The sequence below is a fragment of the Delphinus delphis genome, chromosome 1 (assembly GCF_949987515.2).
Source record: "Delphinus delphis chromosome 1, mDelDel1.2, whole genome shotgun sequence".
NCBI classification, from domain to species: Eukaryota; Metazoa; Chordata; class Mammalia; order Artiodactyla; family Delphinidae; genus Delphinus; species Delphinus delphis.
In genome coordinates this window covers 137,648,039-137,673,730 of record NC_082683.1, presented here as the reverse complement: position 1 = coordinate 137,673,730, position 25,692 = coordinate 137,648,039, and the positions used below count along the sequence as shown (strand labels likewise).

The 25,692-nt window shown below is 36.3% G+C and overlaps 1 protein-coding gene across 1 annotated transcript in view; it reads left to right on the top strand.

The window, feature by feature from the left end:
* The first annotated feature begins 397 nt into the window (after positions 1-397).
* The window catches only part of SHCBP1L (SHC binding and spindle associated 1 like), a 45,711-nt gene continuing 20,416 nt past the window's right edge, over positions 398-25,692 (top strand). The window contains exons 1-6 of the mRNA XM_060009805.1: positions 398-805; positions 2,561-2,710; positions 10,745-10,959; positions 11,862-11,948; positions 12,018-12,236; positions 23,068-23,173. Of these exons, the coding sequence (XP_059865788.1) occupies positions 398-805; positions 2,561-2,710; positions 10,745-10,959; positions 11,862-11,948; positions 12,018-12,236; positions 23,068-23,173 (1,185 nt within the window). The remainder of the gene's footprint in view (positions 806-2,560; positions 2,711-10,744; positions 10,960-11,861; positions 11,949-12,017; positions 12,237-23,067; positions 23,174-25,692) is intronic.

The window sequence follows — 25,692 nt, the reverse complement described above, 5'->3', positions numbered from 1 at the left end:
AGGGTGACGCACAATCACCCTGAAAACGTGTGAGGACCCCATGAAAACCCTCCATGGGGAGAGAAGTCTGTCTCTGGATGGTTCTGAGGTGAGTAGGGTGAGGTTAGAGCCAGCGCCCGCGGAGTGGGCATCATCTAGTGGCGCCCCTACCCCGCCCGCCAACAGCTGGCCCAGAACCTTCCTTCCCCCACGCCCCGTCGCGCCCCACAGTATCCCTACCTACCTCCAAGCCCCAGAACCACCCGCGACACCCGGACCCGCGCCCACCACCCCATCCCCTAACTCCCTCCAGGCGGGATCCCCTCGAGCCGCCGCGCTCGTTGCTCGCCCATTGGCCCGCGCGATCCGGGCCGTAAAGCGACTAACGGTTGCCGTTGGCCCGCAGGGTGCTGAGGAGATGGCGTCGGGATCCAGAGCCACGGTGCCTGAAGACTCGGTCCGAACCGTCAGCCCCGGGCAGCGAGGCGAGAAGGCTGTCTCCGCGCTCACCGGGGACTCGGTGGAGGCGGGGACCCTGAAGAGCGCCGCGTCTGCCGTGCGGTGGGTGGTGGCCTCCCCTCGCCCCGTGAAGCGGAAAGCCGTCCGGGAGGCGGCCCAGCGGCGGCTCCAGCTCCTGCCGGGCTCTCAGGCCGAGGGTCGGGGACCGGAGCCCGAGGAGGAGGAAGAGGAGCCCCTTCTGTCGGTGCCGGAGGAGGATGACGAGAAAGCGCAGCCACTGCCCCCAGTCTGCGTGTCCCCCATGAGGGGGATGTGGCGGGAGGAGAAGGTGGCGCTGTATTGCGACGAGGTGCTACAGGGCTGCAAGGTGAGAAGGAGAAGAAAACGGACGGGAATCCAGGGGGACTCGGGTCTTCCTCCTATGCTGATGGGGGTACAGAGGGCACAAAGAAACCCTGCATTTCAAAAAGTAAATTTACGGGGCTTCCCTGGTGGCGCAGTGGTTGAGAGTCCGCCTGCCAATGCAGGGGACATGGGTTCGTGCCCCGGTCCGGGAAGATCCCACATGCCGCGGAGCGGCTGGGCCCGTGAGCCATGGCCGTTGAGCCTGCGCGTCCGGAGCCTGTGCTCCGCAACGGGAGAGGCCACAACAGTGAGAGGCCCGCATACCACAAAAAAAAAAAAAAAAAGTAAATTTACTCCAAACTTCCAGGGCTTCCACCTTGTTAGAGGTTCCCAGGCCCTGTTAAAAGAGTTCCAATTCGATTTTCCTTCAAACAGATCACATAGTGTTTTCTGGTTTTCTGAGAGGTTATCAGTGCCCAGGTATGCATCTTAGTGTTTTCGTTAACAATCTGTGCCCAAGCGTAAGGATAAGGTTACTTAGCCTTGACTTTTACACTACAATAACTCAAAACGTTTACACTTTAAGAGTGGTTCCCAGCCATCAGTCTAGGATGTGGAATGAGGTTTTGTAAAGAAGATACATACTTGGTAATACTGAATAGAGCAAGTATTGTTTCTTCTAACCTGTTTTTTCTTTTTTTAAGTTATAGCAGAAGAATTTGTGTACAAGGATTTCATTGCACCGATGTTTATAAAATTTAAAAACTAGAAACTAAATTTCCAACTATGGGGGCTGTAAAGAACTTGTGGTGGCTTCATGTAATGGAAAATCATGCAGCTGTAAAAATTATGTTTTCAGAAACTATAGATATGCTTATGCTATAATGTTAAGGAAAAAAAAATCAGAAGACAAAACATATGCTTCATATATATGGATGAATATATGCATAGAAAAAAGACTGGAAGGAAATGCACCAAAATATCAACAATGGTTATTCTGGCTGTCAGGATTAGGGGTGGTTTTTGTTTTCCTTATATTATCTGTATTTTGCAGATTTTCTGTAGGTTAACCATATTTTATAATCAGAAGAAAAATTTTAAAAATACTGTTACCATAAAACTAGAATGGTATTTAATGACCAATTTATATTTGATATTCGAGGTTGGAGAAGGCTAGACGTCTTAAAGGCAATTGAAAAACATTTATATAAATCACAGTGTCATTAATCAGTCAGGGTCTAATGACTGAGTTTCATAATAGTTTATGTTATTTATCATCCTGAGGTCGCTGAATTGAAATGTAGAAAATCAAATGGGCAGATATTTATTGAATGCTTAATATGCTCATTTGTTTTATAGAGTGGATTTCTATTTTAAATTTTTATGTACTGAATAAATTTTAAATAAAGTCAATAAATCTTTAAAGTTCAGAAAAAGTCATTACTGTTTTTTAACATGATAATAACTATGTTTTTATATGTATAATTACAGTATACTTTTTGCTCAGTGGATTAATAAAACCAGTTACTTAAAACATAATAAGTAGATGTCTCATTTCTGAATTACTCTATTGAGTGAATAGATCTCTTTTAAATTTATTTTAATTTTTTAATGTTTCTATTTTCCATTAAATATAGATTCAGTTAAAAATCTATTATTTCCCAGGTTTTTCATTATTTAAGGGTATATTGGTTTCATATTTAAATAGAAATCAGTAAAAAAATATATAAATCTATAATTTCATATATTTATATGTATCTATTTTTTCTTTTGCTAGGCAGAAGATGCTGATGATGCTATGTGTAGATACCTATCAGAAAAATTAAAGTTGAAAGGCAAATGGCTTGGAGTCTGGAAAACTAATCCTGAGTTATTCTTTGTGAAATATGAAGAAGCTTCTATTTCTTTTGTTGGTATACTGGTTGAGGTAAATAATTTTCACCTGATCCTTGTTCTTTGAGTGAAATTATCAGTTCTTTTTAAGACCAAAATGTAACCTTATTAATTTGAGGCTTTGATACTTAAACAAAGGTTGACAAAAGTTTACTTCTATTTTAAGTTTCTAAGCAAATTAATAGTGTAAAAAGAAGGTAAGGAGGGATATTAGCACCCATTTACCTATAAACAGTTGTCATTAAATCAAATCTAGTAGTATTACATAATATTTATTAGCCTAGTTTCAATTGCTCAAATAACATAAAAATAAAGTGCATTTCTTAAAATTTAGTAACTTAGGCTTTAATTAACTTGGGCCTTTTTTCCCCATCATTTCTCTTTAATCTTCATTTATCTGAATTATGAGGTTTAGTTACATTAGGAAAGAAAAAAATAGATCAGAAAACTATTGGTAAAATTTGAAATATTTTCCTATGAAAAGTGCCCTTTTAGTATAATACATCCACTTCCAAACCTTCAGCTGATACAATTTTGCTTTTATAGGTCTATATGTTAAATATTGTAGCATATTTGACATGATAAATTCAATTCACTTAAAGGTTAATTATCCTTGTATAGAAATCAATATTTACAATCACAAATGGTACCCCTGTTTCAGATAGATATTTCAAATCTGTGGTTTCGGTGACAAGAAAAAATTGTGTTTGAAACTCATTACATTGCACACTGCCTGAAAACAATTCAATTCTGTGTTATATGGAAAAGTAAATTAGTGGTATTTTTACAGTAAAGGATGGCATATTTTCAGTCATAGCTGCTACAAAAGAATATGAAAGTCTTGGGATTAATTTTCCAATAATACTCTATTTTTAGTGGTTCTTTGAGGTTTGACCAACTTCAGATTTTGAGTTGATTTTGCCTAGAACTTTCATAACTTCTTTGGACTTTTTTCATGTGGATAAAATAAGAGGAGGTGGACTCTATAGTATCTGAAAAAAATTTTTTAACAGTGTAAGTTCGGGCTTTTTCAGTCAAGTTTTATGAGGAAGTCCCACATATACAACATATTAAAGTGGAACATTCCTGATTGAAATGAGGGATGGTAACATAGCAATTGCTTGGCTTCTCTCTCAACATCACATGATAGCCCCTACGTTCCATAAAACTTTTCAAGATCCCTAAAGTTACATGGAAACTCACTGGATTGGGTTATCCAAAAATTCTATCAAGTTCTAAGATTTTACATGCAATATATTTACTCTCTTCCTTATTCCAAAAATAACAAACAAGATTACACATAATTAGATTGCTTTAAAATCCTCTATGAAATGCTAACGTCCTTTAAACATTAGAAAGGTGGGAAGAAAAGCGAGAACAGAAGAAAAGCAGAATAACATATTGGCAGATTCTAATTTGCATTACAAGGCATTGAGACTAGCTCTTGGGACCTCTTAAGATTGTGCTGCACCATTCACATTTGGTGGTTTTGTCTGCCTCCACTTCTTTAGTCTTACTTGGATCGAAATATCAACAGTGCTATATAATGCTCCTTGTTCTGAAGTTACAATAATCTATTCCTATGGACCTCAATCTCTGGCTTTAGCTTTAGATGCTATATTAGTTTTTCTATTGCTGCTGCAACAAATTACCACAAATTTGGTGGCTTAATATAAATTTGTTCTTTTACAATTCTATAGGAAAGGAATCTGACATGGGACTAATTGGGCTAAAATCAAGGAGTAGACAGGGCTTATTCCTTTCTGGAAGCTCTAGGGGAAAATCTGTTTCCCTGTCTTTTCCAGCCTTTATAAGGTACCTGCATTCCATGACTTGTGGCCCCCTTTATCCATTTTCAAAGTCCTTCTCACACTCTCTCTCTGGTTCCCTACAGTCTAGAAAGGTGCTTCCATTTTAAAAGACTCATGATTAGAATGGGCCCAACTGGGTAATCCAAGAGAACTTCCCCATCTCAATTCCTTAACCATAATTACATCTGTAAAGTCCCTGTTGCCTTGTAAAGTAATATATTCACAAGTTCTAAGTATTAGGGGACCATTTGAGGGCCATTATTCTGCCTAATACAGATCCATACAACAAAGAGAAAAGGCTTGGAAATATAATATTTGATTGGAAGGAAATCTAGCATATCCTTCTTTGTTACAAAGTGGGCCAAATATTAAGGAAACTTTTTTATAACCTCTGTAGAAAGCAATTTGGTAAAATATATTAAGAACTTTAAAATAGTTTATTTGTTGTAAGTCAGTTATTTCTCAATAAAGCTGGAAGAAATAAAGATAGTAAGAAATAAATAGACCCCACTGCACAGAAAAATAAATAAAAATTAAAAATGTTCATTTTATTTCTAGAAATTCATTCTATAGAAATCATAAATGTAGAAAAAGATTTAATGTATTTAAGGTAATCAAGTCATATTTATAAAATAAAAAATTGGGAAGACCATAAAAGTTTAATAATAGGATATGGGTCAAATAAATGATAATTTATTCATAAGATAGAATATCATGTAGTTATAAAACTTATGATAACAAAAAAACTCTTAATGATTTGGAACATGCTCATTGTGTACATAAAGTAAAACAGAAGACACAAAACTAAATATACAGTATGATCCAACGAAGTACATAGGAATAAAACTGGAAGATAAAGAGCAAAAGGTTAACAGTGATTATCTCTGATGACAGAATTTTGGTTGATTTTTTAAAATTTTGTAAAAAAAGCATGTCTAGTCACCATCAGTAAGCTTTCTTGGACAACATGCTTTAAAATTTTGTTTATATCCCTTGATGAAGGCTTAGAGAATCTTTAATTTGCAGATGTTTAAGGGAATTCTCAGTGGATTCTGGAAATTGGTTATTTACCTGATTCTGCTATATCATAGTTGTAAAGACGAAATAGTAACTTTGGGCTGTGCTCAACATTCACAGCTTGCATCGCGGCTATTTCCACACACTCCCAACTCCAGTAATAGGCTCCTTGGTTTTAAAGCCTGTTTTAAAACTTGGTGATCTCTAGACCTGCTGGACAGCTTTTGGGATCTCCCTCCATCATCATCCTAGAAATTTCTTTCATCATTCTCTTGTGTAAATAACCTATTTCCCCAAATTGCTTTTTTCTTAGTTTATTCTCTCATTTTGGCCAAGGATCTTATCCTAATAGCTTCACGGGTAAGGGCACAAAGTAGATAAAATTTTTGTGATATTGTGTGCTTGAAAATATCTTTACAGATCTTCAAGTTTATTTGACAGATTAACTGGATACACAAATTCTAGGTTTGATTTCATGCCCAGAATTTGTAAAATTCTATTCCATTGTCTTCAAACTTCCAGTGTTGCTGGTTGAGAATCCAGTGTCACTGATTCTTTGATGATATATATATAGATATATAGATATAGATATATAGATATAGATATAAAATATATGTGTATATTTTTGTGGCTGTGTTGAGCCTTCGTTGCTGCGCATGCGCTTTCTCTAGTTGCAGCGAGCAGGGGCTACTCTTCGTTATGGTGCGCAGGCTTCTCATTGCAGTGGCTTCTCTTGTTGCGGAGCAATAGGCTCTGGGCTTGCGAGCTTCAGTAGTTGGCGATGCGTGGGCTCAGTAGTTGTGGCTCGCGGGCTTAGGTGCTCTGTGGCATGTGGGATCTTCCTGGACCAGCACTCGAACCCATGTCCCCTGCATTGGCAGGCGGACTCTTAACCACTGTGCCACTAGGGAAGTCCAGCTGATATATTGTTTCCTGTCTGAAAACTTGTAGTATCTTCTCTTATAGTATTGTCCCCAGAGTCCTTCACCAAAATGATAGCAAAGGGATTTTTTAAAAGGTACCCAAGGACAAGAGATAGAAAAGGAGACAATAGCAACACAATTTAGAAGGTGTAAAACATATAAATAAATGACAACTGACTTAGTAGAGCTAAGAAAGTTGAATTCTGTTTACAGTAGGGAAAACCGGAAAAAAAAACAACACTTAATTTACACTGCATAACCCCAAAGGCTTAGGAACTGACTGTACTGAGAACTTGAATTGGCTTGAAGATGGAGCTTGAATTCAAGAAGAATAGCTTGAAAGCTATTTAAGAAACAGAGACTTCCCTTCCAGGAAGATGGAGTAGACAAACTTTTCCCTATTCTTCCTATCAAGTACAGCTAAAAACCCTGGATTATATGTGTAAGTAAACATAAGACTCTGCAAGTTGGAGAGAAGGCAGATTGTCTAGGGACCTTGTGACACAAGGAATGACATGATGATGAGTTCCCTGGGCTTTACTTCATATATCCTAGACTGTGTACCAGAGGAGCTGGAAACCTGGAAACACCAACAGGTGTAGGAAAAAAAATAAAAAATGCCCCTCAAAAGCCTGCTTTCTCTAGTCAAAGTTAGGAAAGGGACAGCCAAACAATACAGAAAAAAAACTGCTGCTCTTCACTCCCATCTTGCAAGAAAAGACAAAGTGAAGAACCTACACTTCCACCCTTGCCAAGTTGTAACAAGGCACACTAACCCCACTCCCAGAGTGGTGTTAGAGAAGATCTAGTGGGAAGAAAATGGGGAGCTGGGTGATAAGGAACTTTCCCTGCCTTCCATGATGTCAGTGTAGACTACATGGGAAGCCCGGACTACCACCCCCACTGGTAAAGGGACTCCTTCCACTCCCTGCAAGGATGGTGTCAGAAAAGGTCTAGTGGAGAATCAGAACTTTCACTACCACCCCCATGATGTTAGTGGAGACAACGTAGGGAGCAGTAATGAGGTGCTCTCCTCTCTCTGAGCCAGGGTGGTATCAGTGGAGGCCTAATAGAGAACCTGAACTCCCACCCCTGAATAGCAGTAATGAACAACCCCCTCATCCTCCAGGATCAACAGAGGCTGAGCAGAGAATCTGAACTTCCATCCCCATCTGGCAGTAACAAAGCCCCTTTTCCATGCCGGATTGGTGTCAGAAGAGGACTGATAAAATAAAAGATTTAAATAAAATCAATACTCTCACAATGTAATACACAAAATGTCCAGTTTTCAATAGAAAATTACTTGTCATCACTCTCAATTACTTCTAAGACCCAGGAAGATCTCAACTTGAATGAGATAAACCAATAGACATCAACACTGAGATGACACAAATGTTAGAATTATCTGATAAGGATTTTAAAGCAGCCATCATAAAAATGCATCAGTGAGCAATTATGAACACATGCAAAATGAAAAAATAGGTCTCAGCAAAGAAATAGAAAGTAAGTAAATGAAAGATATAAAGAAAATGAAATGATGTAAAGAAAAACCGAAACAAAGTTTTAGAACTAAAACTAAAAAATATATAGTAACTGCAATTAAAAACTCAGTGGATGTGCTCAACAACAGAATGAAGACAGAGGAAACAATCAGTAAACTTGAAGGTAGAACAATAGAAATGACCTAACTGAACATCTGAGAGAAAATAGATTAAAAAAAACCCCCAAACCAAAAAATAAGCAAACAAATAAAAAACGGAGCCTCAGGGCCATGTTAGACTGTAACAATTCATGTTTTCAGAGTCCTAGAAGAAAAGATTGGGCTGAAAAAAATATTCAAAGAAATAATGGCTGAAATTCCCCAAATTTGGCAAAAGACATAAACCTACAGATTTAAGAAGCTGGCTTGAGAAGCATGGTTAAAGATGGGAGTATCCCACTGAAAAAAAGATTGTGATACTTCATTGGTACTGAATGTTAGGATCCTCTGTCTTCTACCCTGATTCTCCTTCTAGAACACAGGCAGCTAAGGCATATCTCTCTAGGCATTAAAATTGAAAGATTCTTCTATGATCAGTTCAAAAGAAAAGATCTAAAGATACTGATACATGAAGTTCCCATGGAAAGAGCCTGGGCAGAACATCTTACAGTGGATCCATAGTAGACTTGTTCCACACAGACCTTCCAATTACTTTTATAGTACTCAACTCTTAAATATGAGCAGACAGCCAAGGGTCACCAGACATTTGAGGAAACTTAAATATCAAAACAGTGGTTAAAACAGCAGAAAAGAAGACATTTGGAAGAAACAGATGACAGGGAGAAGAAACACACACACACATATATAAAACTATTAATATTCTCAGAAAGAAGAGACAAGCTAAAGCATTCATGAAACAAGAACTGGATCCTGTATGATGGGAAAATTCCAAGAAAGAAAGAGAGCTTTTGGAAAATAAAAATACAACAGCAAGTGAAAAACTGAATAGAAGGATTAGAAGCATTAGAAGATAAAGTGGAGTAAAATCTCCCATAAAGTAGAGCTGAAGGACTAAGAAATGGAAAGGAAAGAGAGGAGAGTAGTTAGGGGATTGGGTCCAACATCCAATTAAATGTTCTAGAGAGAGAAAAGGAAGGAGGGAGGGAGGGAAGAAAAGAAGAGGAGAAGGAGAGAGAGAGAGAAATAGGAAGAGGAGAAAACAAGAACAACATACAGAGGAAAGAAAATTGTCAAGTTGTGAAAGTTTCCTAGAACAAAAGGACATGAATTTCTAAATTGAAAAGGCCCACTGATTGTCTAGCACATAGTGAAATTTGAGAACACGAGGGCCAAAGAGAAGGTTGAGCAGGATTACAGAGAGAAAAACAATAAGTTCATATAAATGATCAAGAGGCAGAATAGCATTGGACTTCTCAAAAGTAAGTTCTTAACTTTAAAAAGCTATGTAAGTATATTGTCAACAAAAGTGATATCCTAACCTAGAATTCTATACCCAGTCACACTATCAGTTAAGTAAAAGAGTAGAAAAAATTTTCTCTTTTCAAGGATATCATATAGTATATAGCCTTTTCAGGTTGGTTTCTTTCACTTAGTAATATGCATTTAAGGTTCCTCCATGTCCTTTCATGGCTTGATGGCTCATTCCTTTTTACCACTGAATAATATTCCATTGCCTGGATGTACCACAGTTTATTTATCCATTCATCTACTGAAGGGCATCTTGGTTGTTTCCAAGTTTTGGCAGTTATGAATAAAGCTGCTATAAGTAGCATTAGGTAAATAAAATCTACTTAAAAATAAACAATTTTATTGGAGATGTACTTGAAAATGTTTAAAATTCATTATTGGAAGTGTATTTTTTTCAGCTTTATTGAGGTTTAACTAACAAAATTGTAGGATAGGGTGTATAACATGATGATTTTATATATATATATATATATATATATATATATATATATATATATATGTATATCCATATACATTGTGAAAGGATTCCCTTCATTAAGTTAATTAACATGTCCATCACCTCACGTATTTACCCCCCCCTTATTTGGTGAAAAGATTTAAGTTCTATCTTAGGAAATTTCAAATATATACTACAGTGTTATCAACTATAGTCACTATGCTATACATTAGATCCTCAGACCTTATTCACCTTATAGCTGAAAGTTTGTACCCTTTTACCAACTTCTGTAATTTTAAATTTTGTGTTAATACTTAGCATAATTTATTAATTTTTAAAGCTACTGTCAACTCAGTGGTTCTCAAGCACTGATTTTCAGACGTGCTGGAGGTTATCACTCTATTGTGGTGAAATGAGACAAGTAAGCACAATATAGTGTGCAGTTTATGAAGCTAAATTTATTCAACCTAAGGACTTTACCTTTTTTTAGGATTTCATTTTTTGATTATGTCCATTCTACTTTTTTTTGGTACTTTATTAGCCTTTCTTTTAAAAATAATGTAATATAGATAGTAGGATTTTTAAAAACATACTTTTATGGCAAAATTAGTCCAAAAACTTTTTTTAATACTACTATTTTATAAAATCCCAAAGTCTGGCAACTCAAACTTAGAATAATGTGGGAGATAGGCAATTCCTCTCATGAACCTTAAAATTAATGTTGTTTAAGAATTAGTTTGAAAAACTGTGTTTATATTTTATTCAATATTGATCTATTATTATTATGTATGTTGATTGTTAGAGAAGTCATAAAAATTTAAAAGAAGAAATTTTATAAGTAGGTCATATTTGAGAAAGAATTCTTGTGGTTTACTTTCATTTATAATTACAAATTTTATAATATTTATCTTAGGTAACTTGTAAACTACGCCAAAGCTCATCATCTTGTTTCAAAGTTACTGTTTCTGTTGCTGAGCCCTTTTCTTCTAACATCGCAAATATTCCAAGGGATTTGGTCGATGAGATTTTGGAAGAACTAGAGCATAGTGTGCCTCTCTTGGAAGTGTACCCTGTTGAAGGACAAGATTCTGATTCACATGATATTGCTTTGGCCTTGGAAGTTGTAAGGTATTAGAGGTTATTTCTTCTGAAAGTTCAATTCTCATATTCAAAAAGTTAATTTAATATGTAAGTTTTGTTCATATAGGCACTTTATTTAACTTTTACTCACTGCTGAATTCAATTTTTCTATTTTTAATGAACATACTTGTAACTTTTACTTAAAACATTCTCTCTTGTGGAAGTTTGCTGTTTTTTGATCTTGCATTTTACAAAAATTGAATTTTGAACAGTTCTAGAGATAAGTAATGCTAAATTCTAGGGAATTCCCTGGCAGTTCAGTGGTTAGGACTCAGCACTTTCATTGCTGGGGCCCAGGTTCAATCCCTGGTCGGGGAACTAAGTTCTGGGAAGCTGCACGGCACAGCCAAAAATACCCAAAATCCAAAAAACAAAACCACTAAATTCTGTTCATATTTAAGCATCTTAAATATATTAGATTTCATTTTTCACATTTAAAGGTATTACAAATACCTGATGTCTTCATCCCCATTGTGATTGCTTCTTACAAGTTGATATCATTTGAGAGAAGCTATACGTAAGCATAATACAGAATACTGGGGGCATGTTTTTGTTTTCCTAATACTCCCCCAATATAAAAATATGATGATATCTCAAGTATTATTTCTTTGGTAAACAAAGCCATAGCCACAATCTATGAAATGTGGAACATGAATTTTACAATCCCACTTCAAGAAACATTATCTTATCTGTAGTAACTTGAAATAGAATGCAGATCATCTAATGTATAAAGTTTTACTTTTAATATTAGTTCACTGAAAGATCATTTTGAAATATTTTTCTTAACAATTAAGCTTCATATAAAGATTTCTGACATCAGAATGTCTTTTTAATTCTAAACATGTACTGGCTGATTTTGATCACTGTCATCTCAATTTGATTTACCATAGGTTTTTTTATGACTTTCTTTGGAGGGACTGGGATGATGAAGAAAGTTGTGAGAATTATACTGCTTTGATTGAAGAAAGAATTAATTTGTAAGTATAGTTAAAATCATTCATCACAGTATGTAAGATAAACATTGTAACTATACTCATACTTTTCAGGTGGTGTGATATACAAGATGGAACAATACCTGGTCCTATTGCACAACGTTTCAAAAAAACTTTGGAGAAGTATAAAAACAAGCGAATCGAGCTCATTGAGTATCAGAGCAATATTAAAGAAGATCCATCTGCAGCAGAGGCTGTTGAATGCTGGAAAAAGTACTATGAGATAGTAATGCTCTGTGGATTATTGAAAATGTGGGAAGATTTACGCCTCAGGTAATAATTTGTTCTATTTTAAATGGAAACAAAAAGATTGCATGGTCATTCTTTTATCATATCACTTGTCATATATGTTACCCTAATTGAAATAGATTATAAAAGTAGATGTCCAATTTATAAGCACAGGTGCAACTACCAATATTGGAAAATTATTTTTATATTAGCTGAATTAACTGAAATCATTGTTTGGGGTTTTTTTGATGAAAAAAATCGCATAAATCTAGTCCTTTCCTTACCTTTCTCCTTTACCTTCTTAATTTTGGCCAAAGCATAAGAAAAGAGTAAGTAGACGTCATCCACATATAAAATGAAAAGTAGAGAGAGAGTTGACTAATTTGGCTGCCTAATTTCTTTTCTAACCAAAATAAGTTGTTTTTTTGATGTTAAATAAAATAATGCAGATTTAACTGGCATCATTCTCCAGAATACTTCAAAATGTATTAAAATATTTTTACATTACTGTGCAGTAAAGTATATATTTCTGTCTTTGTTTGAAATAGAGGGGAAAGAGGAATTCTTGCTCATGACCCCAAAATTAATGGAAAATCTTGACTGGAGCCAAAGAACTTTTGGCTATTTCATACTAAGTTGTCAAGCTCCTTCCTTTGTGTTCCACCATTACTCATTCTTTGCCTTAGGAATTCTAAGCCATATTTTACTTGTCTAACAATTAATTATTAGCCTAAATATTTTCTTATTCTATTTTCTTTCAAGTTTGACCTTTTTAAATTTTTATTTATTTATTTATTTTTTGCGGTATGCGGGCCTCTCACTGTTGTGGCCTCTCCCGTTGCAGAGCACAGGACAGGCTCTGGATGCACAGGCTCAGTAGCCATGGCTCACGGGCCCAGCCGCTCCGCGGCATGTGGGATCTTCCCGGACCGGGGCACGAACCCGTGTCCCCTGCATCGGCAGGCAGACTCTCAACCACTGTGCCACCAGGGAAGCCCTCAAGTTTGACCTTTAAAAAAAAAAAATTACTTATTTGTTTATTTATTTGGTTGTGCCGGGTCTTAGTTGCGGCATGCGAACTCTTAGTTGTGGTGCGCATGTGGGATCTAGTTCCCTGACCAGGGATTGAACCCAGGCCCCTGCATTGGGAGTGTGGAGTCTTAACCACTGCACCACCAGGGAAGTCCCCAAGTTTGCCCTTTTTAAAAATCACTAATAATCTCATTCTAGTGCCCATTTTTGATGTTTCATTGTTAGTGGGATTCCTGTGTAACAAAATCTTAGGATTACTTTGGGGAATCAGTATAGATAAGATTTTTGAAATCCACTTATCTAGAAATCCAGATTCAGTGAAAGTTGAATTTTAATACAAGTTATCGTTACTAGACTTTATATTCTAATGGTATAGGGCAACACAGAGTCCTCTCATCTTAAAAGTTATAATCACAGAGAATCTTATTCCAGGGGTGGTGGAGTGAGTTAATTGGTCAAACCTTTCCATAGGTAACAATTATAATATCTGGCAAAATATATTAAAAGTCTTCAAATATTTTAAGGCACTATGAAATGACCAAAAGCATCAGGAACAAGAAAAGCTTATCTTTGGAATGGGTAAGAAATGGGAACTTGTGGCATTCTGTTCTGAGGGTCATCACCAGTTCTCATAGCCCAGGCAACAAAAAAAATGGCATCTTACTGTTTCAAGGTGACAAAGGACAGTGCTGGCAGAGCAGCTGGAAATTTAGTTGGGATAGTCTGAAAGTGAGAGAGCTGCAAAAGGAGTGAGACCCAAAATTTGAGCATAAACTCTGCTCAGATCCTTGGCTGTCCACTAAACTTTGCTAGCAATGGCAGGGGAGAGAAATCTGGGAACTCTGCTAAATAAGGAAGTATAAGAGCGAAACATGGAAGGTGAGAGAACTGAGCAGAGATGTCAGCTGCTACATACCTCAAGGAAAACATTTTGCATTTTGAGGCCAGGCAAGTTAACTGCCTGCTAAAATACAGGACTAACAATCCTCAGAAGAACATAACACAGAGTTACCAGAGTATATTATCCAAAATCTCCAGTGTTCAACCCAAAATTAATAGGTATGCAAAGAAACCAGAAATTTAGATCTATCCTCAGGAAAAAAAGAAGTTAATAGAATCTGATTTTGGGTGGGCCCAGATGTTAGATTTGTCAGACAAAGACTTCAAAGCAGCTGTTATAACTATATCAGAGAACTAAAGGAAAGCATAAGTATACAGAGAATCTCAACAGAGAAATGAAAACTATAAAATAGAACCAAGGATTTCCAGATTCAGCTCTGACATGCAAAGAGCTTGTGAGTTATCAGTCCTATCCTTACAACAAGAAAAAAGCTGAACAAACTTGAAAATTACTTTCTTGGAACTATCAGAGAACTGAGGTCACAGGACAAACTGCCACCCTGAAATCTGGAGAAAGGTAAGAGTCACAGCTAAGATCTGCTTACCTCAAACAGAATCCACTAGAGCCATAAATTGTAAGACTTAAATGGTAATTTTGATAGATTGCTGGAGGCTGAATGTTAACGAGTATGAGAGAAACTCCTGGGGAACTGCAGTTCTTAGGGAGACCTCATACCTTTGTGGGGTTTAACCTCCAGGAGTCTCACTAGGTTCTCAGGTGAAGAGCCAAGAAAGATCCCATTATGACTGTGGCAGGGTGAAGGGAAAAGTAACCACTGTGAAATATACCCCGAGCATTTTCCATAACAAAGATCTATTCTCCAGGGGAAAAGACTTTACCAGAGCTTTTTCCCACCTAGAGGAAGAGCATTTCCCTGACTCTAGCCCCATCTAGCCTTCTTGTCTGGGTAAAGAGCAGACTAAGAAACACTTGTGAAGGTCACAGTTTGGTGATACAGACTCAGTAAAATTCTGAAAATCAATCATAAGAATATAGAACATTTCCTCTCTGCCGAAACTTAAAACCACACCAACAGGATTCCAGTATAATAACTGGATTATAGTTAAAAGACCTGTAAGACGCAGACTCTTCCAAGAGTAGTTTTAAAGGAAGAGGAGGAGACAGAAATATGGAAAGGAGAGGAGACAGAAATATGGAAAGGAGAGGAGACAGAAATATGGAAACTACAGCAATTTGAAGCCTCTGACACCTAAAGCTACAACAAACAAACACAGGCTACCTCCTGGTTGGATTAATATAAAACCTCACACTAAAAGCCTATCTCCCTCACTTCCTATTAGCCAATACATCATGCGTGGGTTTCAACAAAAAATTATAAGATATGCTAAAAGGCAAGAAAAAACTAAGTCTGAAGAGGGAAAGCAAGCATCAGAACCAGACTCAAGTATGATTTTGGAATTAACCAAACAGGAAATTTAAAATAGCTGTGATTGGGACTTCCGTGGCAGTCCAGTGGTTAGGACTGCGTGCTTCCACTGCAGGGGGCACAGGTTCAATCCCTGGTCAGGGAACTAAGATCCTGCATGCCGTGCAGTACAGCCAAAAAGAAAAAAAAAAAAAAGCTATGATTAATACGTTAAGGACTTTAATGGGAAAAAGTACACAACCTGCAAGAACAGATGGCTAATGTAAGCAGAAGATGGAATCTGTAAGAACAAATTAAAAAGTCATGCTAGAAATCAAAGACACTGTAAATAGAAATGAAGAATACCTTTGAAGGGCTCACCAGTAGATGGGACACAACTGAGGAAAGAATCAGAAAGCTTGAAGATATGTCAATTGCATTGTCTCAAACTGAAATGCAAAGAGAAAAAATAATGAAAAAACAACAAAACATACAAAAACTGTGGAACAGTTTCAAAGAATGTAGCATATGTGTAATTGGAATACCAGAAGAGAAAAAGGAAATGCAGCAGAAAAAAAATTTAAATTAATAATGGTGAAAGGGCTTCCCTGTTGGTGCAGTGGTTGAGAGTCCGCCTGCTGATGCAGGGGACACGGGTTCGTGCCGCGGTCCGGGAAGATCCCACATGCCACGGAGCGGCTAGGCCTGTGAGCCATGGCTGCTGAGCCTGTGCGTCCGGAGCCTGTGCTCCACAACGGGAGAGGCCACAACAGTGAGAGGCCCGCGTACCGCAGGAAAAAAAATAATAATAATAATGGTGAAGATTTTCCAAATTAAATGCAGACACCAAACCACAGATTCAGGAAGCTTAGAGAACTCCAAGCAGGATAAATACCCCAAAATTGTATAAATAGGCATATTATATTTAAACTGAAGAAAACCAAAGATAAAGAAAAAATCTTGAAAGAAGCCTAGGGGGGTAAGGAAACCCTACCTATAGGTGAACAAGAATGAGAAATTCAGTGGGCTCCTTATAAGAAATCATGTAAACAAGATGATAGTGGAGTGAAATATTCAGTGTTGAAAGAAAACCACCATCCTAGAATTCTATGTCTAGTGAAATTATCCTTCAAAAGTGAAGGGGAATAGCTTCCTTAGACCAAAAAAAAAAAAAAAAAAGAAGAGCAAACTAACAAAAACCAAAGGAATTTGTCACCAGTAGATTGGCCTTGCAAGAAAGGCTAACGGAAGTTCTTCAGGGAGAAGAAAAATTATTACAGGTCAGAAACTCAGATCTACTTATACAAAAGAAGAGCTTTGGAGGAGGAATAAATGAAGATAAAATCTTTTCTTTTTCTTATTCTTAATAGATCTCTATCAATCTAAAAGATAACTATTTAAAGTAATAGTAGTTATGATGGTATTGGGTGGTAATTGTTTATGGATTGGTTAAATAAGTGACAGTAATATCATAGGGATAGGAGGGGAGAAATGGGAAAACTCTGTTAAAAGGTACCTGTACTGTACATGAAGTAGTATAGTGTTATTTGATGGTGGACTTAGTTTAAAATGTATATTGCCATCTATAGGGCAAACACTAAAAAAACTTTTTAAAATAATTGATATGTTAAGAGGGAAGATAAAATGGAATTACTAAATGCTCAGCTAAAACTAGAGGAGACAAAAAGGAGGTACAACAAATAGAAAACTGTTGCAAGTGTAGTAGATATTAATTTAACGATATCAATAATTTATTTTTTAAAATTTTTATTTATTTGGCTGTGCTGCGTCCTAGTTGTGGCACGTGGGATCTTTTTAGTTGTGGCACGTGGGGTCTTTAGTTGCGGCATGCGACCTCTTAGTTGCGGCGTGTGGGATCTAGTTCCCCGACCTGGCATTGAACCCAGGCCCCTGGCATTGGGAGCACAGAGTCTTAGCCACTGGATCACCAGGGAAGTTCCTCAATAATTACTTTAAATGTGAATGATCTAAATACATAAATCAAAAGATAAGAGATTGTCAAAGTGGATAAAAAGACAAGATTCAACCATATGTCATCTACAAGAAACCCACTTTAAACATAAAGGCTTAGAAATGTTCAAAGGAAAAGGTTAGAGAAAGATACTTCATGCTAACACAACCATTAAAAAGCTGGAGTAGCTATATTAATTTCAGACAAAGTAGGCTTTCAGAATCAGTAAAATTATCAGGAATTGCATAATGATAAATGGTTTGATTTTCCAAGAAGACATGACAATCCTTAATGTGTGTATGCACCCAACAACAGAGAATCAAAGTATGTGAGGCAAAAACTGATAGAAATGCAAGGACAAATAGACAAATACACTATTATAGTTGGAGACTTCAGCATCCCTTTTTCAATAGTTGATAGATCAATCAATAATAATAATAGATCTAGAGGAGAATTCCTCTTCTTGAAAAAGAACATTACAAAAACTCTACAGCTAACATCATACTCACTGGTGAGAAACTATATGCTTTCCCTCTAGGAATAAGGCAAGAATATTTTCTCTAATCACTTCTATTCACCATCATACTAGAAGTCTTAGATAGCGCAATAGGACAAGAAATAGAAATGAAAGGTATACAGGCTGGGAAGGAATAAATAAAACTCTTTACAGATGACATGACTGTCTACATAGAGAATCCTAAATAACCACCACAATAACAAAAAAGCCTGGAACAAAAAATGAGTATAGCCAGTTCACAGGATGCAAGGTTAATATTCAAAAGTCAATTTCTTCCACCCCAATGTTCATAGCAACATTATTTATAATAGCCAAGATATGTAGGCAACCTAAGTCCATATAGATTCAATGGAATAGTACTCAGCCATATAAAGAATGAAATTTTGCAATTTGCAACAATATGGATGGACCTGGAGGTATTATGCTTAGTGAAATAAGTCAGACAGAGAAAAATAAATACTGTCTGTATTCACTTGTGTGTGGAATATAAAAAATAAAACAAACTGGTGACTATAACAAAAAAGAAACAGACCTACAGATATAGAGAACAAACTAGTGGTTACCAGTGGGGAGAGGAAAAGGGGGAGACACAAGATAGGAGTAGGGGATTAAGAAGTACACACTACTATGTATAAAATAAATAAGCTACAAGGATATATTGTACAGCACAGGGAATATAGCCAATATCTTATAATAACTATAAGTGAAGTATAATCTATAAAAATTTTGAATCATTTTGTACACCTGAAACTAATATAATATTGTAAATCAGTAAACCTCAGTTAAAAAGTCAATTGCTTCCTTATAAACCAGGAACAATTTAGAATTCTAAAAAATACCACTTACAGTAGAGCCAAAAAAATGAAATACTTAGGTATAAATCTAACAAAATATGTATAGGATCTATATGTGAAAAATTATAAAACTATGATGACAGAAAAGAAAAGGGAATGTAAATAAATGAAGAGATAGTCCATGTTCACGGATTGGAAGACTCAATGTTGTTAAGATGTCAGTTCTTTCCAACTTGATCTATAGATTCAATGCAATCCTAATGAAAATCTCAGAAAGCTATTTTGTAGATACCACCTACTTCTAAAATTTGTATGGAAAGGCAATAGCCTAAGATAGCCAACACAGTACCAAAAAAGAATAATGGTATTGGTGAAGGAATAGACATATAGATCAATGGAACAGAATAGAGAGTCCATAAATGGATCTACACAAATATAGTTGACTGATTTTTGGCAAAGAAAATTAAATTAGAGAAAGGATATTCTTTTCAACAAATGGAGTTAGAATAATTGAATGTCCTTGTGTAAAAACATGAACTTAGACACAGACCTTACACCTTTCACAAAAAATTAACTCACAGTGATCCGTAGACCTAAATGTAAACAAACTAAGACTTCTAGAATAAAACAGAAGAAAATCTATGTGACTTTGGGTTTGGCAATGAGTTTTTATATACAACACCAAAAGTATGATCCATGAGAGAAAAAGATGATGAATTAGACTTCATTAAAATGAAAAACTTCTGCTCTGTGAAAGACACTGTTAAGGGAATGAGAAGATTAGCCATAGATTTGGAGAAAATATTTGCAAAACACATATCTTATAAAGGATTTGTATCTAGGGGAATTCCCTGGCAGTCCAGTGGTTAGGACTCTGCGCTTCCGCTGCAGTGGGCACGAGTTTAATACCTGGTCAGGAACTAAGATCCTGCATGGCATGTGGTGTGGCCAAAAAAAAAGAGACATATCTAATATATAGATAGATAGATATAGATAGATCTCTTAAAATTCATTCATAAGTAGCAAATAACCCAATTAAAAATGGGAAAAGGACTTAAACAGACACCTTACCAAAGAAAATATATAGATGGTAAATATATAAAAAGATGCTCGAGGGACTTCCCTGGTGGCGCAGTGGTTAAGAATATGCCTGCAAATGCAGGGGACACAGGTTCAGTCCCTGGTCCGGGAAGATCCCACATGCCATGGAGCAACTAAGCCCGTGTGCCACAACTACTGGTCCTGCGCTCTAGAGCCTGTGAGCCACAAATACTGAGCCCGCGTGCCACAACTACTGAAGCTTGCATGCCCAGAGCCCATGCTCCACAACAAGAGAAGCCACCATGAGAAGCCCGCGCACCGCAGCAAAGAGTAGACTCCGCTCGCTTCAACTAGAGAAAGCCCACAAGCAGCAATGAAGACCCAACACAGCCAAAAATAAATAAATCAATAAATTTAAAAAAAGATGCTCAACATCATTTGTCATTAGGGAATTACAAATTAAAATGAGATCTCATTATAACCTATTAGAATGGCTAAACAAACAAAACAAAGCAAAAACCTGACAATACCAATTGCTGACAAGGATGTGGAGCAATAGGAACTCTCATTATTTATGGGAATACAGAGTAGTACAGCCTCTTTTGAAGACGGTTTGATAGTTTCTTAAAAGCTAAACTTATTCAAACCGTTGGTATTTACCCAAATAAGTTGAAAATATGAACAGAAATAAAAAGGATTATTAAGGAATAGTATGAGCAATTATATGCCAACAAATTAGATAACCTAGATCAAATGGACACAATCTACCAAAACTGACTCAAACAGAAACAGAAAATTTGAATGGACCTATAGCTAGTAGGGAGATTGAATTAGCAAATTTAAAAACTATCCACAAAGAAAAGCCAAGGACCAGATATCTTCACTGGTGAATTCTACCAAACATTTAAAGAATTAACACCAATTTTTTTTTTTTACAAACTCTTCCAGAAAATAAAAAGAGAAGGGAACACCTCCCCAACTCATTCTATGAGGCCACTATCAACCACCCTGATACTAAAACTATAGAAAGACATAACAAGAAAACTACATAAACTATACCTTATAAATATAGATGCAAAATCCTCAGTAATACTTTAACAAACTGCGTCTAGCAACATATAAAAAGGATCATACATTATGACAAGTGGAGTTTATCCCAGGAATGCAAGGTTGGTTTAAAATATGAAAATAAATCAATGTAATACACAATACAGCCATATTATCATCTCAATTGTTATAGAAAAATCATTTGACAAAATTCAACACTCTTTCACAACAAAAATTCTCAAGAAGCTTGGAATAGCATGGATCTTTCCCAACCTGTTTGAGACCATCTATGAAAAACCTATAATTAACATCATACTTACTGATGAAAGAATGGATATTTCCCTGCCTAAGATCAGGAACAAGACAAGTATGTCCATTCTTGTATTCAGTTGTACTAGAGTTTCTAGCCAGAGCAGTAGGCAAGAAAAAGAAATAAAAGTCATCCAGATCAGAAAGGGAAAAGTAAAATTATCTGTACTCGCAGATGACATGCTTGTATATAGAAAATCCTATAATGAAATACTGCTCTGCGCTATAAAGAAATAAATTGCTGATACACAAAATAACATGATGGATCTCAAAATAGTCTGACTGAAAAAAGCCAGACACAAGAGAGTACATAGCATATTCCATTTTAAAATTCCATTTAAAAATTCCAAGAAAGGGGGCTTCCCTGGTGGCACAGTGGCTGAGAGTCCGCCTGCTGATGCAGGGGCCATGGGTTCGTGCCCCGGTCCGGGAAGATCCCACATGCCGCGGGGCGGCTGCGCCCGTGAGCCATGGCCGCTGAGCCTGTGCGTCCAGAGCCTGTGCTCCGCAAAGAGAGAGGCCACAACAGTGAGAGGCCCCCGTACCTCAAAAAAAAAAAAACAAAAAAAAACTTCCAAGAAAGGGAAATCTATGACAGAAAGCAGATCAGTGGTTTTCTGGGAGTGGATGTGGAGGATTGACTGCAAAGATGCATGAAGGAACTTATCAGTATGATGGGAATGTTCTATATCTTGATTATTATGATTGAGTTAAATGGGTGTTTACATTTGTGAAACCTCATAGAATGGTTCATTTAAAATGAGTGTCTGTGATGTAAATTATACCTTAATAAAGGTATAATTTAAAAAATCACATATACCTTTAATTTCAAAACTAGGATTCTATGAGAAACTACTTATTTCCTGCATGTAAGATGCTTTACTCTTTGAGCAACTAGTAATTAGCTATACAGTGAAAAAAATGTATGAGTATTTCTCTCAAAATCAAAACCAATTGCTTAAATAGGTATAAAAATGCTGAATGGGTTTGATTTTGAAATGTTGAATGAAACTTTTGCTTTGGAGGACATTGCTGGTATCTTAAAATTCAAAATTTAATAATTGGTGTCATAAATTCTTAGAAACAGTTTTCTGAAATTTTAAGCTTTACAAAAATATTAACAATTGAAATATAAGCTGAAAAATATTGGTATTAATGCTGCATCCCATTAGCATCAAGCAATAATCAAAGTGCTGCAGAGAACCCAAAAGATTACACCTAAGGAGACTGCTGGTAAATATGTTGAAAAGGAGTATCCCTTTTGGCTGACAGTAACGGTAAAAGTTATACTCAATTTTTTTTTTCCTTTCTTTCTTTTGATGACATTTAAATGATTGATAGGAAACAGGAACTGTAAAGAAAAGCAGAAAGAAGAGAAAGAGCACTGAACATCAAACAGTTAAGAAGCAATGAAGAGGGAAGCTATAATTGTTCTGCTGGGAGGCCAGCAGCCAACTATATCTATGGAGAACTTAACCTTTGAAACAAAAACAATCTGTTAAATAAACATAGTATCTCAAATTAGGCATGTCCCAAAACATTCTTATACCTAAGTATCAGAGACATAATCTATCGCTGCTTCAAGTGTCTACAATTCAGTGGATTATGAAAGTACAATCAAGAAAATTTCTACTGTATTGAAAAGTTGAGATGATTGTAGTGGGTTGCACACAGATTTTCATTAAAATGAAAAGATTTTAGAATTCAAAGCTTTAAACAGTTACCTAAAAGATTTCAATTGTTGCATTGCTCTCAAGTTGCTCATTGCTCTCAAGAAGCTTAAAATTAGTTAAACCTATTTCTCAAAGATGCTTAGTACCAAGTTTTAATTTTCTAAGTAAGTATATGTTGTCTTTTTCATGTTAATTTAATCATAAATAAATGTTTTCAACTTCAGAGTTCATGGGCCTTTCTTTCCAAGAATTCTGAGGCGTAGGAAAGGAAAAAGAGACTTTGGAAAGACTATAACACATATCGTAGCAAAAGTGATGACTACTGACATGGTAAGAAATACACTATTATTATTTGTTCATTTATATAGCTGCATATAATCAGAAAAGAAGCTCTTTGAAGGTTGGATTCTTATCTGACAGTAATGCCTTATTTCCTCCATTACGTCCAGCTCAGAGATTGGCAATTAATAGGTACTAAATAAATATATGTCAGCAACTATTTACAGAGTACCAGTCTTGTTGCCAGGTGCTATGCTAGTAGCTATGGGAGACAAATACGAAAAATACTGCATTTGAGGGAGATACAGTTTTGAACCAGGCCCACAGTCTTGCTTCTTCCATACATTTGACAAGTTTGAATTATGGTGGAGATATGGACAAGTAAATAGGCTATTACAATTACAACACAAAATGATAAATGCTATGATAGGAGTATGTACAGAAGGCATATAAGATGGGTACGTAAGCCAGAGTTAGGAATTCTGGCAGTGCTGGCTGGAAGAAATAACCAGATGAAACCTGAAGGATGAGTGTAAATTTAACCAGCCCAAGAGAGGAAAGTGTTCTAAGTCAGAGTAAATATTTCTATCTCGTTTGACCTCTCAGTAGCATTTCACAGCTCTCTCCTTGGAATACTCTTTTTCATTGTCTTCTGTTACAATACTTTGCTGGTTTCAGTCTGTCTAGTTTTTTTATCCTTCTGTCCTCTAAATGCTTGGAACTTATCTTTTTTCTGCACTATAATATCCCTAAGTGATTTATCTGATCTCTTCCCATGACTTCAGTTATATACACTGATAATCTAAAATATGTATCCACAGCCCACGTTTCCGTTCTGAGCCCCAGACCTATATGTCTAGCTGCCTATTACTCATCACCCCTTGATTACTTCAACTCAGATGTCCACAATTAAATTCATGATCTTATCCATTGACTTGTTTATATACTAGAGTTCTCTGTTTCAGTAAATGGCTCCACTATCTACCCAGTTGTTAATTACAATCTTCTGAGAGTTAGCCTAATCCTATCCCTCATCACCTTCATGTACCCTCTTTTATTCCTCATTAATACCATATCCTGGTGTACACCATGTTGTTTCAGAGAGCTACTGCACATCCTTTAGGTCTCAATTTAAATGTCATTTCCGTAGAAAAAGGCTTTCTCAACCTTCCAGAATACATTTTACTACATATTCCCATGTACCCTGCACTTTCTCTTATTGGCACTTTTCCTTATCATGACTGTATTAAATACTTTTGTGGCTATCTATTGCATGTCTGTCTCTTCTACTAGAATATGAGCTTCTTGAGAGCAAGGGGTGTATGTTTACCATTCATCCAATCACCTAGCATGATGCTTAGCACGAGGTAGGTGCTGAGCAGTTTTTGTTGAATTAGTAAATGAGTGCATGTTTGACAAGAGAGTATGGGGTATATGTGAAGAACTAAAAGAAGTCCAGCAAGGATGGTGTTTAATACCTAGGAGGAGAGTGGTTAGAGATAAAGCTGGACTATTAGACTGGTCTTATCTGCTATTCTACCCATTTTTATTATTTTCAACAAAATTTAACTTTCCTTTGATTTGCTTATTAGATCAGATTTTCAATAACAATTATTCCACCAATTATATTTGTAAACATCTTTTAAAACATCATTGTAAAGTAAGGTATAGATTTTGCTTTTATCTCCAGCCTTTTAAAATATTTTTATTTATCTTTCTTTTGTTTTTAAATCTGTTTTTGGCTTTATTTTCCTATATGGCAGTAAGAAATTTATTTGATTTTTATTCAGTGCTTTGCAACCCTTTCTTCATTTGTGTAAGTAAATATCCATGAACTTCAGAGGACAGGATAATGAGAGGAAGGCTACTCTGAGAAGGCAGTATCATCAACTTCCACTTTGCTTGGATCTTTGATTTTAGATTTACCTTTGAGGTTGACAAATTTTAATTTGACGGTAGTTGCAGCTATGTACATAAGCCTTTAACAATTTTATCAACTTTGAAGATTCTTTACTTGGTGTTTTTCCTCCTCTATACTCTCTCCTTAAACAGTTTTATCCATGCCCATCATCTTTATGCTGGTGATCTTCACAAGTAGTATAGCGAAAAGGCATGGACTTTGTAGTCAGGTAAATAGCCTGTCTTGGGCAAGCTGCCTAACCTCTGAACCTCAATTTCTATTTGCAGAGTGCTTTAAAAAGAGAAAAAACTGTGTACTGTTCTGATGAGGATGATGATCTCTGGAGCCAAACTGCCTGGATCCAGATTCTGGCTTTGGCACTTACTACTTATGTGATTTTCAACAAGTTATTTGCCCATTTGTGCTTTAGTTCCTCATTTGTAAAATGGGGATAATACCTTATTTCCTTATTTATAGAGCTATGAGTGTTCCTTATTTATAGAGCTATGAAGATTAAATGAGTTCATATATGTGACGTGCTTAGAATAATGGCCAGCACATAGTAAGTACTAAATAAATATTTTATTACTACTATTACGGCTACCACCACCACTGACACCTTACAGGGTTTTTTGAGAATGAAATGAGATGCTATGTATAAAATACCTAG